Below are 20,444 nucleotides of genomic sequence, written 5' to 3'. Positions count from 1 at the left end.
GCCCCGATTTAGTTTGTCGTTTTGCGTTGGGCGTAGCATGGTCAGGCGCAGTAGTGGCATGCGCAACACCGTACACTATAACCAACCAGCACGGATGGGAACCGTGGGAGGGCTGGCTGGATGAACCGAAAGCTAACCGAAACCCCTTTCCTTCCCGTGTACTTCGCTGCAGAATTCGTCCAAGGGCCGCCGGAGACACTCGCGCAAAACGGAACCCGAAAGCGAGGAGTCCGACTCGGACCCCGATCAGTTAACGTCGAGCCGAACCGAATCGTCCAACCAGCTGGACGCGAAGATGAAGCACAGTAAGGAACTGGACGTGGCAGCGGGCGGCCCAGGCGACCACGGCTATAACCCGAACCACTATATGCGTTCTATTCCAGGTCTCATATATCACGGCACGCAATCGAGCACATCGTCCGATTTATCGCCGATGTCCGAACAAAAGTCGTTACCTCGGCGTGGCCGTTCAAGGTACCATCATCTTCACCTTCATAACACTAACACCACACCAAGACACAAGCCCTCCAAAGCTCAGTCACCACTAGCGTCACCCCGTAGTAGTTGCCAGAACGATAACGTCCCGATACAGCTTCCCCGCATGCCGTCCCAGTTTCGCCCCATACACAGTAGTAGAACAATCGGCTCCACCAACTCTCGTCTGTCTCCCAACTGTTGATGAAATGGGTGTGCGTGTGAGTGCGCGCTGGGCCACAACGCCCAGCGCTGCACAAGAAACGGAGCCGCACGGCGCTGAACGTTTGTTGAAAACTATGCACATAGAGCTGCACAAGAGAAATCCGCCAAATTCGAAACCAAATCGAATGTTAGTCGACTGATTAGGCAACGTTATTCTGTTATCACATTAGAGTACAAGTAGCAGCAGCAGCAGCAGCAGCAGTAGAGCCGATGCTGTGTCATAAAAAAATTATCCGCGGAAAAGGGCTAGGGCACCGATTGACGAAACCAAAAGCAACACAATGGCCAAAAAAAAGAGGCTGATGCCTCCAGAGCAAATCCTAGCTAGAGCTAAGATGTAGTTGGATACGATCAACACAGTGCCACCTATCGTCACTAACACACCTGTGTCACTTGCCCAGAAAATACAGTAGCAAAAAAAACAAAACAAAAGTATACACATCCTTCACCATGATCACCACCACCATCCCTCTTCATCATCAAACCCCTACAATATATGCTCGTCCCGCAATAGCAAATAGATCACTAAAACGACTCTACCTTCTTCTCGGTTTCGATACCAACTACTACAACTACAACTTCTACCACTACTTCTACTACTACCACTACTACTACTACTACTACTGCCTACTCATCACCTGTTTGTTGTTGCGTCATCTCTCAAAAAACTTCAAAAATAAATAATCAAAAACCTAACGATTTTAAATGCGCTTTCTGCTATGGCTAAACGAAAAAAACTGAATCTTGAAATCAAAACCAAACCAAAACAAAAAATGAACGAAATAACTGACCCCATTCTGATGTGCAATATTCGGAAACCCCACTCTTTACACTTGCGTCGCGATCTTCAAACCCACACACAACCGATCAAAAGTCAAAGTCAAACGCATCACATCTACATGCCCCGGGGTACGATGCGATCGCTGCTGACACCGCTCCATCTGCCGGACGGCAGTGCACCGGGCGGTGGTCCGCTGTTCCATCAGGTGCCGATCGAGGGAGGCACACCCGACCGGATCGAGCTGTCCGAGGCCGAGTGTGACATTGACACGATCAAGAAGCTTAAGCTGGGCATGCGCTCATCGCTCTGGTCGCGGCCGAACGCAAGCAACAGCACTGCTGTCGGCGCTACCGGTGGACCGAACGGGAACGGCACCGGCACCGGCAGCAACAACAACAACAACAATGGCGGCGGCGGTGGCATCAACAACAACAACAATAACAACAACGGAAACAGTGGCATCGTGGGTAGCATCATGAGCGGCACCGGTGGCGGCAATGCGACCGGTCACCCTTCCGATTACTCGATCGCAGTATAAAGCAGTGCTGGCAGGAGTTGAAACCCCCGTTAAAAATCAAAACGAAGAGACAGAAACCGTTTCTAGGTAGCGCACAAGCGGCACGTCGGGTAGGAGGTATAGGAGATAAGGAATGAGCGGAACTTCTAGCGTGCCATCAATGCATCACCCTTCTTAGTAGCTCATTAGACAGTGACCTTGTACCACACACACACACACACGCACACTATTTCCCGGTTGCTACCACCGATATACAACCGTGTGCTTGGTGGAGCACTCAATCAAAACTAGATAATGTTTTATATACACTAAACGAAAGTTTGCACTACATATACACTAACAACAACTCTCAACACAGGTAAGAGATTGCAAAGGATGATCGGGTGCAGCGCTAGTGTATGCAACGATCATCCCTTTCTTAGGCTAGGCTAGTGTCAACTAAATCTTACCTAACGAACTAACGTAGACGATTGTAGGGGCGTCACAGTCACAAGGGGCACTACTCACTGTGTATGTGTGCGTGTGTGTGAGTGTTTTCTTTTTTAAACTGGCAACAAATGTGTTTTCTGTCTGTTTACAACAACAACAAAAAAACAAAATCTGATAACGCGTGTGCCAATAGTACTTCCTTCGGCTCTTATTCGTTGCCTTCGTACCTACTGTATAAGTCCAACAAGCTTTAAACTACGTTATCGGTGTAGAGACCACTATTGCTAATGATTACTACCCAATATAATTGGCCCGTTATCTTTCGAGCTCCAGGCATGTTTGAAATGACTTTATGCTTTCCCTTCTTAATCCCAATTATTTGGGGAGCCTTTTATTTATACTAGGACACATCCAATGAGTACCCAAGCAGAGGAGGTAGTGTCGCAGTGCGGCAAAATCACACCACACGGCAATGGCGAAGGGTAATGAGTACAGTGTAATACTACAACTACTACTACTACTAACTACAACTACTTCTAGTACTATTGCAAGGATTTTGTAATCTGTGTATAAAGACTGACTTTTCATTACACTCTCAACTTTTTAAAAAGAACGCAGCAGCAGTTACGTAGTACGATTCCTCGGACGTAAAGTAGCAGGCAAGCACGAGCCACAAGTCATTGGGCTCACATCAAACGAGCCCATATCATTGGGCCCAACTGTTATGTTCCTTAGCTGTGTAACGGGCCAGTGCTGTTGGACCATCCATCCAGCACGGATGATGCCATTTAGTGCAGGCAGCCGTAGTCAATCCCTTTGAATTTGAAACTCCGCTGCAATTAGACAGGGTGCATGGACGATCCGGCATGCGGAATCACTTGCATTACAGCAGTAAATATATGTGTTTTGCCCGCGGGTCCTGTGGGCTGGCAGGGGACGGTTGGCGGTCACGGGACACCGGGGACTAAGGATTTGTTCGACAGAGCGGGTACCAGCGAGCGCGAGAGGTGTACAACCACAATCAAATTTACAAAATGGCCGACCGCATCAGGCTTTGCGATGCGATGCGATGATGCTAGCAGACATCCTTACGTAGACTAGGACAAAAAAAAACGCATTACACAAAGACCCATTCTTGATCTGATCTCGTCTTGGTTCTTAACGCGATGGAGCGAGGGAAACTTTGTGCGTACAGTAGATGGTAGATCAACGGCATATGTGCAACGGTTTTTTCTTCGCGCTCCTTGCATTAGCATAACATAGACACGATAACTACTTTAAAATATACATTGCAAACCAAACCACAGTCAGCGAATACTGTTTTGAAAAACAAAACCCCAATAGTCACATTGTGCAGATATACCTTACCTGTTGGCGAGTTTTATAGGTTGTTTTAAAATATTTTTTACTAGCGGCTATTGTGCCAATGGATCGATCGAACTTCCCAGCCCCCCACGCAAGTGGAATCTGGGGATAAATAATAGTTACAAGTAAACAGTATTATTTAGTGCTACGATTTGCTACTTCAATTTTTATAGCAATACGTTTTTGTATCCACGCCGTAAGGTGTGCGGTACCTTTCTTTTGCTACCAGAACTCAATCAGTTGGCACAGACAGACGAGGGTGATCGTGCTGTCCGGTCTTCCGGATGTTGGTTTATTACGTGTGTGAATTTGAGAGTTTCCTTTTTTTGTACTACTACTAAGTAACCTTGTTATATACCTTCGAAAGTCAGGAATTTATATGTCGATTAGTCGTGGTCATACAGGAGATACACTGACATAGATTAGTGGGAAGAAGACAAGAAAAAAGCCTATGTCCATCCGCATACGGCGGACATAATTCACCACGGAGCTAGTACGAAGAGAAGGCTCATGCACAAATAATTACACCGTTACATAAGATAAAGTTAGTTTAATCCAATCGTAGCCAAACCAGTGTGTGTGTTTGTGTGAGTGTGAGCGTGGAAACCCGGTAGATTAACCGTTAGAAGGCCAAACATCGAACTGTACGAATTTATTGATGAGCAAAACCCAAGCCTATTCACAGCAATTCAGTATGTAGAGGGGAAATAGGTGAGTGCAAAAACACGCAGTCAGACTCATATTTAAAGCGATAGAACGTATATCATAGCATCGTCCCCTGCGGCGCAAATTATACCAACTTCCATGACATGAATATTTAAGCATCAGACATCACCACAACAACCACACCGGGCGGGATCTTGGACGGAAAATTGTATATTAATCCAATCCAACCAGAGGAATTAAACTTCACTCTTGTTTGCTCTTCATTTGTGTTTATATTGAGTTGATCTTAGAAAAGTCTTAAGTAACAAATTCCTATCAGGAAGTCCTATCCCTTAATAAATAGCATAACGCCTTGTAATCCTCAGACATCGACTGCCAAATGTGTGACTAGCTGCACGAGCCCACCTAACGGGTTGAGATCCGGAGGTGTAATGGGTCAAAAGAGGTTAAAACGTTGTCGACAACTGTTGTAGGATAACATTTTCAGAATAGTTTGACCAGTTAATTTATTTATTAAGATTAGTTGGCCTTCATCCATGCCTTCAATCTGATTCTTTAAAAATGTTTAAATGGTTTTCTAATGCGCAGAAAATTTTAGCACAATCACCAATAATAACAGAGGATAATTCAAACCATTGGACTAAACATCGGAACAGCAACCTAATTTTTTGCATGAATCTTAAACTTATAATTATTGGGAATATTCTCATGTTTGTCGGATGAAGGGATCGGTGCTGCTACTGGAGACAGCATCGGTACTAAACAGCTTTTCGATAGAGAACCGAATTATCCGTTCGCTCTTCAACACATAAATCAATTTTATCAAATATGCCACACGCAAATACTTTAAACGTTTTTTAATCAAACGAATACTTAATCAGCCTCTAGCAGTTGATGAATCTCCGCAGAGGTTTTTTGGAGATATCGGCTTCCAAAGCATGTTTCCTGATGCAACTTACTCGCTAGGGAGCATGTTCCTCTTCTTCTTCTTTCTTGGCCTAACGACCACGGTCTTTGACGACCATGACTTCATGCCTGCCATGCCTTCATTGAGGTCATGCCTGCCATTTCTGGCTTACTAGACTTAATGATACCGCATAGTTGGATAGTAAGTCCTCACTATGGGGGAACGGCCCAGTTGAGATTTGAACCCAGGTCCTGCCGTGTGAAGACTGGCGCCGCTGTCGCATCTACGCACCCAGAGCATGTTCTTTATGGACAGATTTTATCAAGTTTTGAGTAAACTCAGACCAATGTCCTCTTTTTTAGGGACCAACCCATAGAGAGTTTTGTTTTAAATGAAAGTGTTCTAGGCGAGCAGCAAACTCAGAACCACTGCATACTTCATCACAATTTGTTCTGTAACTATTCGAATATGTACAAGTAGTACTTATTTGATAAACTAAGTCACTCCAATGGCAGCCGCTCGGGACTTCGTTGTTTAGGAGGGCCTCGTCGGCGATAGAAGTCTTCTATTAACATAATTAGAGGGGCCTCAACTGCATTTCCACTCGGGGCCTCCAAATACCTTTATCCACTACTAAGTCACTCTTGGCCCAAATTGATCCCAAGGTAATATTTAATCAATTTTGCATTTTATTTTTCCTAGCGCACCCTGTAAAACCACATTTTGATTTTAAATTTAATTTTGATTAAAAAAAAATCGGCATTAAGATCCAACCTGCTGCGAAAAACAAAACAAATGCAATAACAAGGACAACAACCAATCACACCATACAGCAAACCGTTTCGGCATATCGTTTTTCGGCCCACAGTGTACAATTATGACTAGGATAGGATGTGCGAACCAAGCCTGAAAGCTGATAGTTAAAGGTGAGAGATGAGAAAAAAAGACATGAACTACAACAACAAACAAACAAAAAGGTGATCAAAATTAAAAGCAAATTTTTACACAAACACAATACAAAAACGAAACAAAAAAACCTTAAAGCAGGGGAACCCGTAGTACTTGTAAGCAAACACACGACGAACAAAGTAAAACAAAAAAAGCCAACAAACAAAGCACTAATGCACACACCGTAAATACAAAGTCAACTGCCCTACACGAACTGTACGCGGTAAAAGCAAATCGAACAGAACAACAACTATTAGCAACAACTTTTAATTATAGTTATGTGAAGTCAAATGTGGGCCCCACGCTGGTGGAAGAACCGCGCACCGCGGACCCACTGAACGAGTCCAATTGGCGTTGCGTATGCATGAACATGCGTAAGGTATATTGTAGGTAATAATAAATAGATATGTATAATAACAAAAAACAAACCGTATAAATGTGTGAACCGAACACGGAAGTAAATGGGTCAAAGACGGCAAAAAAGGTTAAACCATCTCGTTGTGTCTGATAGAATGAATGTTTCTGTTAAAAAACATGTAAAGAAACAGCTATGATTGATTACAAAACTAAGAGCAAAGAGGATATAGATTTAACTAGAAGGAGGAGGCGTGAACGACGGGCATTGCTGTCTGGAAGCTGGGCAAGCATAGATACAAAACCGATCAAATAATAATTGAGATGTACGTTAAACAATATAAAAAACCAAAAAAAAGTAGCCAATAGTGGAGCCAGTACTAAGTAATTCCAACAGAACCTTCTTCTGTTTTCCCTCAACAGTAAATAGCAAAACGGGGACGAAAACAAAGCGTGATGCCCACAAAGTAAAACCTCAAACAAACAAGCAAAAGCAAACCGGACAACCGAAAGGAACTAATTCCACTAGATTGTGAGGACATCATTCAGCTAACGGACATTTAGTGTCGTAGTGTATAATCATTGACTACACAATTCCAAACCCAAATTCAACTATTCAAACAAACGAAAAAACAACACTGTCTAACGGTATCAAACAAAAAGAAGCAAACAAAAAAACAAACAAGTGAAAGATGTTCCCATTCTGAGCAAACCATTCCACCACAAAGGTATGGAAATGGAACATAAGGGTACGGTACCCAGCACGGATCGTACAGCAAAATGTGTCACAGCAAAATAGGATGCAAATGTGCGAATAACATACAAGCAAAGCAAAGACAGGAAACAAAGAAACTTAAAAGTAACGTGTTAATAAAAAAAAGACATTGTTTGTATTTAATTCAGCTGCTCCTGCTCCTGTACCGAAATGCTGTTCCAGGTTGATGAGACACAAAAAAAACGGCAGTTAAGGCGGTCTCAGGCTGCTACGTAAGTAAAGCTCGTCTATTGTCTGACTCTATTTTACACCGCTGGTATGCTGAAATTGCAACTCTTCTTCTTCTTCTTAGTTGGCCTAAAGACCTCCTAAGGATTATTGATACCGCATGGTTGGCCAGCGGGGAACGGCCCAGCTATGCAGTATCAATCTTCCACAGGACTGCTCCTCGCTTGAACAACGCTTAACATTACCAGCATAATGAAAAAGTCTCTAAAAATGGAAGTTATGATAGAATTAATCATGAACCATGACCATATTTTTCCAGTATTAGCCCACCAACATGAAGACATTTTAAATTGACATTGACTCTGCCAGCGTCAATATCCAGCGGGTAACCAGGATTTTCCAAAATTGAAATTCTCCTTTCATACCGAATAAGAAACTATAATGGAATCCGATTTCAAAAAACAAGCTTTGCCTTCGTCGCTCGGTTATCCTTACTTGACGATCGTTCCCTTGATCCTGAAGCTTTCCCTGAACTTTGAGAATCTAATTGGCTACATCCCATTACATTACCCTGTTTAAACCAATTAGAGGCTCTCCTATGTAGCAAAAGCTTGCCAAAAGACGAAACTGGGTCTGTAAAGAACATTTATAGTCCCAGTGCTCACATAAGCCTCTGAGACATGGACTCTGTCTAAAACTGACGAAACCTTCCCAGCCGCGTTCGAGAGGAAGATGCTCAGAAGGATTTATAGCCCCATATATGACGAACTCCGGTCTGGCGGGCGCAACAACGCCATCACTCCATCTCAGTTTGGGCCTATCACGCCTCCTTTGTCCCTGTAGACTGCCTAAAAGGGCTTTACAGGCTAGATCATTCGGTATCATTCTCATGACATGACCTGCTCACCGGAGCCTGGAGAGACTAATTTGCTGCACGATGATGAGATCATCGTACACGGGGCCAAAAATCCTTCTGAGCATCTTCCTTTCGGCTAAGAGGGTTTCAAAAACAATGTCGAGGTGGTCCCTTATCATTCCGTCCTTCACCAGCGCAATCCGCTTCCTCAAGGTTATGGTAATCACTAATCCTTATTTTAATATTTTTAGTCTCCTTATTTTTTCATTCCTAATCATCTGTTCTTTGCTCCAATCCTACCTCGACTTTCTGTACCGTGCTCCTATCGTTATCTTCTTCTTAGCTTAACGTCTTTCGTGGTCATGCCGGCTATATAATGGATTGTTAGCCTGAATGATACCCGTTAGTTGCAATATGCTCCTCACTCAATACGTAGGAAAGGTCCGGTTGGGACTTCCCCGATGTCGTGAAGTACGGAGCCACTATCGCCTGTATACCGATCCACCATACCTATACCATCGTAGTCCTATCCTTTATGATATATATTTTTTAGCTTTGTCCAACTACACCGCGTATGAAAGCGATCTAGGTGCAAGCCTCAACGACAAGGTCGGTTTGGTAATTAAAATCGTTTTTAAGTTGTCTTGTGAGTATTTCCTATCCACATTTCTAGCCTCAAATCTTCATCCTTATCGTTAGACTGGCCAAAGGATATCTTTTTTAGTATTAAATTTGAATATAAGATTTTTTTGCTTCACTTTAGCTATCAAGATACACTAATGCTACATTTTGATTTCTGGAAAATAAATTACCGATTAAATGGTTAGAACAAAATAGAAAGAGGATGTAAGACAATAATACTTAGCAAAATTTAAACCGTTAGACATTCACTTCGCTTTATTCAACCTTATCGGTCTTTCTTTGCTTTATCCTCGCCAGCGCTCGATTGCCGTGCTTCTTCAAACTTAAAATCGATCGGTTTGTCGTATCCCATTATCTTGATGTAATGCGTAGGATCCGCGAATAGCTGTGGGTCGACAAAGAGCGCCTTGTTTTTCACCAAAAACGTCGTAAACAATCCGCCCACTTCCGGCACGGTCACATCTTCCACTTTGAATTGTGTCTAAAACGAATCGAAATTTGCATGTAGCACTCAAGGCAAACCTATTCTCGTGCGCAGTTTCATTGAATATACTTTACCTTTTCTCGCTGCAGGAAAAACGTGATCGTGGTTGCGGTGTACTGTTGACTCCCAGGGTCATAATGCAGCTCTGTGATGTATCGCTTCGTGACCAAATGCAACAGGATCGGTGTCACAAAGGTGAAGAATCCGGCAAATCCACAAACGGCCACTATCATGGGCATACCGCCTACTTTGCTAGCCTGCTCGAGCAGAATCGGTTGCGCAACGATACCGCCTATGCTGGTGGCCAGCGAAAACACCTTCACCGCACGTATTTGTGGCGTCAGGCTGCCGTAGTATATTCTGTCGGCCTGATTCTCCTCAGCGGTAGATTTTGCCGAATCCGGAACACCAGCGGCACGTGTCGCTTTCGAACAGAGCGTCCGCACGGATGGCGCCGCCGCGAGCCGTTTGTGAAATCCACATGTGAATCGTTCCGCCGAAATTAGGTGCAATGGTGTCCGAACCGTAGACGCATTTGGTGTCACGCGAACAATACCAACCGCACGCGGAAGTATCAACCGCAGAGAATGCATGCTGCCCTTATTTTTGGCCAACTATTTCAACGATGAATCCTGATTCCTTTCTACCGGTATCCAGCGGCAAACACGGACAACACCGAGCGACCGAAATTGTATAATCTTTGTTATTGTGTCAAATTGACAGCTGATCCGAGGGATGGATTTAAAGTTTTCAAAGCTGGTTCTTCCAATGGTCACTTGATGGGAAATTGTCATCCAGTACTGTTTTTTTGTTTATTTTTGTCACTTTATTCACTTTAAGTGCTTATTTTTGTTACAATACATAACAATACAATTATATACATAACCGTTAAAAACGACCTCTCACACTAAAATCTACATCTCGTATTCATCTCGCTCAAACCTTATTTTAATTAACTTTGGAGGAAGAAAATGCGAAACAATCGAAAATTGTTCATTTACAGTGCAGTACGAAAGCTATGATACTCAAAACTAATGATAAAAAACAACAACTTTCAGTAAAAAGCATAAAAGTACCCTGTGTCACCCTGTATGACCGGAACAGATCGTTCACTGCCGTCGGAACGGATTGTTCCGAACCGTCCGAACAAACTTGGACGGTACATCACTAGCCTCCGTTTCTCTATAAAAATACGTCAACAATCCGGTTATTTACCTTCAATTGTTTCAGGCTCGGCTAACAACTCGGTTGTGCTAAGCGTTGTACTATTGTGCCTTTCTAGTGGGTTTTCCGCTTCGTCTCCAGTGCTGTGACAGTGAAATCAAAGCAAAACTCATCAACAATGTCGCGCAATCCGGCCGAAAACCAGCTTAACGCGTTCAAGGATGCTCAAAAGGTAAGTGACAATGTTCGGCCATTGCGTCGCTGTGTGTTTGGCAAAATCGAACTTTGAAGCCAAAGCTTGTGCTGTAGCAAAGGTGGCCACAAACATCCATTTCCATTTTCATTGTTGTCGTTGCTCTACGGTTTGACGGTATGGGGCACGATGCACACGGCGGCTCTATATGCCGCACCGTTCGGTTAATCTTTATTCATCAAGTGGCGATTCTCGATGGCAAAAATTGTAGAACGCAAACCGCACGGCTCGGGTTTGCATCGACGAGCGAGCAGTGTAGCCGGCCGATCACAGGGCATAGATAATGGAGTAAAGCTTGCTGCAAAGCAAACTGCGCAGTGTAGTAAAGCTGGAATTAAAAGCCCAACTCTGCTGATCGTGGTGGAATCAACCCCGTCTCTCTTTAGCGTTGTAAATTCATGGGATCTTGCGACCCAATGGCATTGGACGGTGTTTTCACCTTGACCACTTGGTAAATCTTTTTTGCTGGCTTAGGGCAGGGAAAAGGCACCCAAACAACCTGACTCAAACTTCGATTTCATACACATACGTTGGTTTGGTTAAATCGTATGTTTCTTACAACGGATCGTGTAGCACGATCGCTTCACTTGCCAAATTGCATCATAAATAAGAGACGAATATCTCCTCCTTCCCTTATCTTACATAAAAATGTAAATAAATCCATCAGAAGTGGGTGCATCTGCAAATGATAACGCCATGTTCAAATATTTACAACTCGCCTCCGTCTACTGAGCGACTCCACCTCGTAACCCCACACCCGGTACCACTGCCTGATTCGTCGGCAGCCATCGATAGCATGATTTGCAAAATTAGCAGGCAAGAACTTAGTGAATCACTTAACGGCGGTCGGCAGCCCCTATCTATTATGCCCTACCGCACACTCCAAAGCCAAGCTGACTGTCTGGTGATGAAATAGGTTCCGGTTCGACGACGGTTCAACAAAGAAGGATAGTTCCTTGTAAACAAATCCTTGCAGCACACAAAAATGCACCGCAATGATTTCCCAAAACCGTTACACTTCGGTAGAGCAGATCAGCGAGATATATATCAAATTAACCAATCCATTCAGTGGCTGATTTATTCCGATGATTTGATGATTGTTGCTTGGATAACCTTCACCGGGACACGGTCGTACCAGAATCGTAATCAGAAGGGCGGAACAAATAATTACACGATTGTGAAATTGCTTGGCGCAGGTTTCGATCGGTTATTAGATCGGTTAATTTATTTAACCACTGTCCCTAGCTGCTTGTCCAGGTGCTACGATGGTGTGTATTTGTTCTGGCGAGAATTCGAAAACGATCGTATAATTTATTCGCATCAATGCCGTAAAGCCGACTGGCTGCAGCTGCAGCAACATCCTCACACATGATTACTAATGGAGTGATGCAACTGTGATTAATTACTGTTGCATTGTCGAATAACACATTCAAAACGCTTTGTGTCGATTATATGCAAAAAGTGCATTACACATCGTCGGTGCATTCGACAATCATTAGGGATTTCATAATGGTTGTACAGCAAGCTGCATTCTAAAAGCACCTTAAGACGATGTAATCAATTAGCCGACATGTACAGATTTTCACGTCATTGTGCTAGAAACGAACAACAACTGCTCAGCACGGCGTCATGATCTTAAAATCGCTGAAATGCATTCCAATCTACCAGTTGCTGTACTTATTATTTTAGGAAAATGTTAAATTTAATTATTACAAAATTAGCATCCAATCAGCATCAGCGATGAGGATGGGACGACAGCTATTATAACGCCGTAAAAACACGCACTTGGCCGGATCAACCGTCCAAAATGGGAAGACAATTATAAGCAACTGATGGATGAGTTGTGATTAATATTAGGTTATTTTTATGCAGCGCTCCTCATGAAGCCATTGCGATCTATGATCTGGTTAACTATAATTACAGTGCAACCTGCGCCATCGCGATCGTGACTTTACGTGAGCATCGTAAGCTACGCCTGCCTACATCAGTTAAGACACTTGGAGCCCTTTATGTCAATGATACAGTTAATCGCCACCGGCCACCGGTCACCATGGCGCGATGGTTAGATATCAAAGTCCTTCCCGATATCGGTACGTGCTCGACGAACCTGTGGCCTGCGTGCGTGTGTGTACTACCCGGCGTTTCGCGTACGGCTCTCGTCCCATTATCGTACCCGGTGATACAAGATAACGCGCCCATTTAATGAGCCCCTGCTGAACCTCTTAAGATTGTCGATAGGTCTGTAACGACCTGTCACATAACACCAAGCGACCGGTACACTTACTACCCCTTCGTACTGTGCGCGCGGTAAGGCAAGTGGTGCACAAAACACACGAACTTACCGCGAAACGAATTTTCTCCAATCAGTCACCGATCGGCCCGACTGAAGCAGGGTAGAGCAAATAAGTTGCTTTATCAAATTTGGGACAGTTTTCGGACGGCAGGCTCTCGTGTAAAGCTTTTATGTCTTCACCCGATAAAACGGAGGGATGATCGACCGTTTCCTTCGGAACAAGCTCGCTAACGTAAACTTGCTGACCCACTGATAAGCTGCTCCGTAATCTACCGGGATGTAGGTGGGAGGTTTTGTGTTTGGCTTCCTTCTCGAGGGAGGTCTTAATTACTGGTGGGGGACTTTTATGATCCGAGCTCTGGTCAAGAGGTTAAATCTCCCGTCGACAGCTGGTGGTAGATTCGTCCAGCTTAGGCGGAATTAACAAATGGTCCAACACTTGAACTGTTTGGCTGGTGGCCAAACTCATCACTAGGCTGGCAGCTGAGATAGAGCTTATCATTAGCTTTTGTTTTTTCACTAACGAGAACCTTTACCAATACAAACTTAACAGGAAGCTGCTGGTCCCTTGTTTAGTAGCGGGAATCCGGTTCATGTTTTGTAAGTATTTGGTAGCTTTATGGGTGAATTACGGCAAAACATCTATCAATCAAATTTGATACATGGGAACAAGGCGGACTTAACAGGTGCTGTGAAATTATTGCCTCATTTAATGCAATCATCTTACTGAATTTAAATCATTGTTTGCTTACTTTTAGATGCAATGGGAAAAAAGACGGAAATGACTTAGCAAACGCGTAGTCCCCTATTGACCCTATTTCCGCTAAGGTTTCTTCACTATCCTGAGCCATCAAAGTTTTTGCTGCATTCTTCTACATCTACTCGCTCTTTTTGCTATTTACTAAAGAACATTCGGCGACTTTTTCACACCTTACTGCCCTCGAGCTGATGTGCTGGTGCGTTTTGTTTGGTCACTTCTTTATACTTCTGCCTGACACGTCGTCATACACCCTGCGTCAGACTGTGGCGTACTTGAATCAACAATGATAAGTGTAGAATTGGAATGCGTTTCGAAATTATCAATCATCTTCCTTTGCATTCAAAGTGGCCTCCACATTGCTTCAGCTGTGGTGGTGAGATTGTACTGTAGCACACAGCATGAAAAATTACGCTTTGTCTTTAAACCTAATCACCCGTCGGGTTGCTTTTTAACGTTGACTTGCGCAGAATTACGTGAAATAATTCAGAGTATGTGGTGGTGGAATTGGAGCAAAAGCTATGTGCAGGGTGGCAATGTTTTAAAAATGCCAGCGTGTCCTTTCCTTGGCTCACAAATACCGAAAAAGCTGCCTCGCTTTTCGCGCCGGTATGCTGGAACGGGTTTTGTGTCTGATAAAAATCTTGCAAAATCCTCACACAAGGAAAAACCGGTGAAAGAATGTTTACGATGCTTTAATTACATTGCCAAGCAAGTTTTAATGAAAGCCGGCGCACTGATTTGATGCTCGTCAATATCCGATTGTTCTTATCAGTTCGCATTCCTTTTCGTTGTTGTGTACGTATTTAAATTGAGTGTAATTAAGTTTTGTTTTGAAATCAATCAATCAAAGCAAAAAAATAATACGAGCATTTGCAAGTAAACAGCTTAATAATGATTAGAATAATATACACCTTCCGCAGCATTATGGCTTTATCGGCTGTCTATAGCCGAGAGCCGCTACAGACTACAGGCCACAACATCGGTTGAGTGCAACTGCATTCGTGAGGAAATTGTTAACAAGCGCAACCCCCAACAGCTTGAGTAACACAACGGACACCCGACATATGCCTCTTGGGCAAATCGACCAAGCTGCTTGCTGCACCTGAAGGTCCGAAGTTGAGCTGTTGATCAAAAAATCTTATTAAAGAAAAAAAAACTGTTTGCTACCCATTGAGATGTTAAGCGTGACCGGTTTGGGGTGTTTTCTCCCTCTTTTTGTTTACAATCTGATCGAAAATGTCGCGAAACCGGTACGAATGCGCGAGTTGGTGTGCGCCTTACGATTCGCCGTCCCGTACCCGGGGGCATATGGATATAATTGAGGGACAGTTTAAAATTATTATTCGTACCTCTGGGAAGATGATTGATCAGGATGTAATTAATTTGTTTAAAAAAGCAACAGGAAAACTCCTTAACTATCACACTTGAGCTCCAGGGTAGGTTAAAGCTCGCTCGGATTAATGCTCCAGGGTAGGTAAAAGCTCGCAGATTTAATGTAGTTTCTAAGCAGGGAAATGTTTCGATAAGATAATTCGTTTAAAATAAGCCCACATCTGCTTCAATTTCGCTTTGCTGCCCTGTTTGCAAACCAAACAGTGTTGTGTCCTGCAGTGCTTAGCTCTCTGCTGGTGACCTTTTCTGTTAAGTAAACCGACCGTTGGTTGTGATAAGATAATGCTTTGCTCGGTTCAATGATGTTACATATTTTTCAAAACAATATCAAACCACACAATAACAACTGAACCCGTAGGGAAAAAGAAAATCACAAAACAATGTACATTTTTTCGAGCTTCCTATTTTTACCGGCACTCTTCTGCCACATCTGTCTGTGGTCAAGAGAAGATGCTCAAGAGTCGTACTTTTAAGAAGCTTTTCTTTCCCTGCTTGTGTAATTGCCGTTGTACTATCATCGCTGGCCGCTAGCGTCTGTCTTTCTGCCCCGTCATTAAACGGGGTCGATTTCTTTTACTTTATCAGTGCAATATTTTTTTGGAGATTACATATGGTGTGCTCGCGACAAAGCTGCGATAAGATTTGGCCGCCTGAGGACGACGCGTCGGATGAACGCGATATCAGTTACACACGACAATCAAATGAAGCACTGCAACAACAATCCCGCACAAACGGCCCGATTTCCTTTTCCTTCCCTCCCGCTCCTAACTCCCCAGCCACAATGGAGGAGAGCCCCACGCTAATGGGGGGGAAAGGCAGCTTGCTCTTTTTTTGACAATCCCCAAACCATATCGAAGCCTGGAATTGATAATTTATGATAAAATGGTTATGGGGTTTTTTTTTGGTTTATTTTGCCAAATAAAAAGGCAGTTACAGGCGAAGCATGCTCGAATCTCATGCACATTCGTTCAGCAAACGACCGCATGCCGCCGTTGTGCACCGTGTGCTCCTCTAGCTTGTTAGCACACCTACAATGCGTTTGCGTTAACTGTTCAAATAATTTGCTAACCAGCTTTCAAGGATGATGAGCAGAAAACGACGATGCACTTAAGACATGCGATAAAAAAAAAATTCTAGCGGTGGAAGCTTTCGCTAAAAAGGGTGCCAATTCACCGGTGCTTCCTGATGTGTCCAGCCAGGGTCGAATTTAAATATCCCTTGCCACCACAAACAAACGCTTACGCTTCACTACGATACAGCAGCACGGCGTTCTAGTTTAAATGATGCATGTCGCTCGGATGCACCGTTGTGACCGCGGTCTGGTGCATTCTGCTCTGCTTCTGTGCTGCAAAACAACCGGTGTAGTAAAATGCAAATTAACACACCATGAAGGTTGTTTTTAATTGTGATTTAAGTTTACACTGTAATGGGGGGGTTACTGTTGGTGGTTGTACTGTTGTGTGCCGGTTAAAACAGATGATTCCTTCTTTTCTGTGTAGTTTTTTCATGTCCAGTTGATGAGCCGTTCTGGTAATTGTTTGTGCTAGATAGGGAAACACTTGAAGAACCACCGTGTAAGGGCACCACCTTATCCATACACATTATGTACTGCTAAAAAATATATTTCATTATCAGTTGATTTGCAAGCAGCTATGTTCAAAAACGGTCCTGGAACTGCGTATGAAGGTTTAGATAAAACTTTGAAGCGATATCAGATAACCGATTACAATTGCTACGAACCTTACAACAATGTGACAGCATATTTCTAATGGGACAGAAATCTACGACGAAAATAAAGCCTAATTATCTGGTGGTTGTATCGTGCAAATTGATCGAGAGGTGCGAGCTGGAAGGACACTATATGGACACAGTCGTCGATCAAAGAGACTCCCTTCAATTTCGATAATTCATTGATCCAACCTCTTTCGACGTTCTGGCGTCCAACAATTCTTTAAAGTCGCTGCTGCTCGGATTGTTCAGGTTAAGCCAGAGCTAAGGCAGCCTTGACCAAGGTTCCTACTAATCGCCGTAAGGTCGCTCGGGACCGGATGAAAGTATTTTTCTAGAATGCTTCTTGAACTGAGCGTAGGATACGAGCAAAATTTAATCCATTGTGTTAGTTCTAGTAGTTTTGCTGGAATCGCCGTCCAAAGCCAGGCAGCCTTCCATGCTATATTTTTAAGTCTCTCAAACATTAACTATCGTTCGTCTCACGATGACTTGCAGTAAACGCTTTAATGTTAAACATTGAGCTGAGCTTTTTGTTATGCGTTTTTAACGAAATTTTTACTTAATTTACAACATAGTTGCTAGACTTGAAAACACTGCTTCCACAATAAAGTTTTATATTTTTGACCACAATCACCCCCTTTCAGTTTCTCGTCCCTAATAAACCACGGTGAATGGCCATTTGCTCGTAACACATCGTACTGGCGGACACTACTGCATTCGAAAGTCACACGAACTCTGGTTGCTTGCGCGTGTGGAACCCACGTTTTTCTGTCTCGTGAACGCACCTGGAATCTATCTGGGTCAGTCGTGTGTTTTTTTTTTCTTCTGCTTGTTAGCTTCCCCGAGTTCCATTGAGCCGATGAACAGGGCAAGATCATGGCATTGTTCAAGATCGTACTGCAAATCGAACATTTGCAACCTTCGTAACGTGTCGGACCGATCGGTTGGACATGTCTGGCTGATTAGAATGATGCGTGCGAAAGAAATTAGAGTCATCGAAAGTAGATCATTGATTTGGCGATGCTTCGAGCGATTATTCGTTTTATAATCTGTTGGTCTAAATGTTTACTCACCCTTTCGTTTGCTCGTTATCATTGCAGGAAAAGACGACGGCTACCATGAGCCATGGTGCTCCGGTCGGTACGAAGACCGCCTCCCAAACGGCCGGTCCGCGTGGCCCGGTTCTGCTGCAGGACGTTCACCTAATCGACGAGCTGGCCCACTTCGATCGTGAGCGTATTCCGGAGCGCGTGGTGCACGCTAAGGGTGCCGGTGCCTTCGGCTACTTTGAGGTCACGAACGACATCACCAAGTACTGTGCGGCGAAGCTGTTCGAGAAGGTGGGCAAGAAAACGCCACTGGCCGTCCGTTTCTCTACCGTCGGTGGTGAGAGCGGTTCGGCCGATACCGTGCGTGACCCGCGCGGTTTCGCCGTCAAGTTCTACACGGACGATGGCGTGTGGGATATGGTGGGCAACAATACGCCCATCTTCTTCATCCGCGATCCGGTCCTGTTCCCGAGCTTCATCCACACGCAGAAACGCAACCCGGCCACCCATCTGAAGGACCCGGACATGTTCTGGGACTTCATTTCGCTTCGACCGGAGACGACGCACCAGACGATGTTCCTGTTCTCCGACCGCGGTACACCGGACGGCTACCGTTTCATGAACGGGTACGGTTCGCATACTTACAAGCTGGTTAACGCTGACGGCAAGCCAGTGTACTGCAAGTTCCACTTCAAGACCGACCAGGGCATCAAGAACTTGGACACGTCCCGTGCCGACGAGCTGTCCGGCAGCGATCCGGACTACAGCATTCGCGATCTGTACAATGCGATTGCTAAGAAAGACTTCCCCAGCTGGACGCTGAAGATCCAGGTGATGACCTTCGAGCAGGCCGAAAAGGTCCCGTACAATCCGTTCGACCTGACCAAGGTCTGGCCCCAGAACGAGTTCCCCCTGATTCCGGTCGGTCGCATGGTGCTCGATCGCAACCCGAGCAACTACTTCGCCGAGGTGGAACAGGCCGCGTTTGCTCCTTCCCACCTGGTGCCCGGCATCGAACCGTCCCCGGACAAGATGTTGCAGGCGCGTCTCTTCTCGTACGCTGACACGCACCGTCATCGCGTCGGTGCCAACTACCTGCTGCTGCCGGTCAACTGTCCCTACCGGGTGCCCGTCCGCAACTATCAACGCGACGGACCGATGAACTGCACCGACAATCAGGGTGGCGCACCCAACTATTTCCCGAACTCGTTCAGCGGCCCGCAGACGTGCCCAGTAGCGCACAAGCTGCAGAACACGCCGATGAAGCTTTCGGGCGACGTGAACCGGTACGAAACCGGCGATGAAGATAATTTCTCCCAGCCGGCTGTATTCTATCGCCGCGTGCTAGATGATGCTGGCCGCAAGCGATTGGTTAACAACATTGTGGGACACCTGAAGAATGCTTCGCTGTTCCTGCAAGAGCGTGCGGTTAAGAATTTCGCCATGGTCGATGCTGATTTTGGCCGTCAACTTTCGGAGGGACTGAAGCTGCACCGTTCGGCAAGTTTGTAAAAAAAAGCACAAATCACTCCTGAATGATGGACCGGTGGAAAAAATCGGAAAGTGGGTCGGCTTCTCACGAAACTGTCGGAAATCATTTTGTTTCGAATCTATACCAACAACGGGAAAAGGAGGCCGTTTAATGTTTTTCTGTACTTTCAATATTTTTATTGTATTCCGCACGCGTCTGCTGCAAATCCAGTTTGTAAATGTGCTCGAGTGCAATATTCCTGTGCGGGTGCCAGTCGCCCGTATATTTGTTATTTTTGTAAACAATTTTATGGAAAGAATAAAATCTTATGGTTCTATAAGCAAAACACAACCTTTTAAATTGTTTCCCTAACTTCCGCCAAACTAGTTCAAGCTTGAATAAAGATATCACATGATTATATATTTCTAGAATGCGTTCGTAGTACGAAAAGGCGTTCTCTTGCATCAGTTTAATGAGCGATGAACAAAAGAATTGTTGTAAAATTTCCGTATTGAATATTTTTTTTTTTTTATTCATAAAGAACGGCCTGGCCGTATTGCTCCGTATTGAATATGAATGTTAGTGGTTACATGTGAAGAAGTCAGTAAATAAAAATATTTTAACTTCAGTAAGGTTGATTTTTTTAATTTGCGCCTAAATGTAGACTGTGTTTTGTACAACTTGTCGGAATCGGATTTTCCGTGCCTTCATATATAGATGACATTTTTGACTCGCATTGT

General features: G+C 44.3%; 3 protein-coding genes across 6 annotated transcripts in view; 2 read left to right on the top strand and 1 right to left on the bottom strand.

Annotated features, from left to right (window-relative positions):
• The window catches only part of LOC118511903 (Down syndrome cell adhesion molecule-like protein Dscam2), a 117,695-nt gene extending 110,131 nt beyond the window's left edge, over positions 1-7,564 (top strand). For 2 of the 4 annotated variants that reach the window (XM_036055537.1, XM_036055536.1), the window contains exons 18-19: positions 173-474; positions 1,574-7,564. In XM_036055537.1, the coding sequence (XP_035911430.1) occupies positions 173-474; positions 1,574-2,018 (747 nt within the window). In that variant the 3' untranslated portion in view covers positions 2,019-7,564. Of the gene's footprint in view, positions 1-172; positions 1,407-1,573 lie in introns of those variants that run through there. The other 2 variants (XM_036055538.1, XM_036055539.1) reach the window with 2 other exon arrangements.
• A 1,762-nt stretch (positions 7,565-9,326) lies between these two features.
• On the bottom strand, positions 9,327-10,291 carry LOC118511905 (transmembrane protein 70 homolog, mitochondrial). Its single transcript, XM_036055541.1, has 2 exons — positions 9,666-10,291; positions 9,327-9,588 (listed from the first exon to the last, which is right to left on the bottom strand). The coding sequence occupies exons 1-2, from the start codon at positions 10,182-10,184 to the stop codon at positions 9,373-9,375; spliced, it is 735 nt and encodes a 244-aa protein (XP_035911434.1). The 5' UTR covers positions 10,185-10,291; the 3' UTR covers positions 9,327-9,372.
• A 402-nt stretch (positions 10,292-10,693) lies between these two features.
• Positions 10,694-20,055, top strand: LOC118511904 (catalase-like). The gene is made up of 2 exons (XM_036055540.1): positions 10,694-10,987; positions 18,285-20,055. Exons 1-2 carry the CDS (start codon positions 10,934-10,936, stop codon positions 19,743-19,745), a joined length of 1,515 nt encoding a protein of 504 aa, XP_035911433.1. The 5' UTR covers positions 10,694-10,933; the 3' UTR covers positions 19,746-20,055.
• The last annotated feature ends 389 nt before the right edge of the window (positions 20,056-20,444 follow it).

The sequence above is a fragment of the Anopheles stephensi genome, chromosome 3, assembly GCF_013141755.1.
Source record: "Anopheles stephensi strain Indian chromosome 3, UCI_ANSTEP_V1.0, whole genome shotgun sequence".
NCBI classification, from domain to species: domain Eukaryota; kingdom Metazoa; phylum Arthropoda; class Insecta; order Diptera; family Culicidae; genus Anopheles; species Anopheles stephensi.
The sequence above is the reverse complement of the archived record's forward strand: the minus strand, read 5'-3'. Positions and strand labels throughout refer to the sequence as shown.

Bases quoted from the DNA above. Each gene is read 5' to 3' on its own strand.
- LOC118511905 (XM_036055541.1), bottom strand. From the start codon at position 10,184: ATGCATTCTCTGCGGTTGATACTTCCGCGTGCGGTTGGTATTGTTCGC. The intron at 9,589-9,665 runs GTAAAGTATATT...GATTCGTTTTAG, and splicing joins TTTTCCTGCAGCGAGAAAAG to ACACAATTCAAAGTGGAAGA.
- LOC118511904 (XM_036055540.1), top strand. From the start codon at position 10,934: ATGTCGCGCAATCCGGCCGAAAACCAGCTTAACGCGTTCAAGGATGCT. The intron at 10,988-18,284 runs GTAAGTGACAAT...TTATCATTGCAG, and splicing joins CGTTCAAGGATGCTCAAAAG to GAAAAGACGACGGCTACCAT.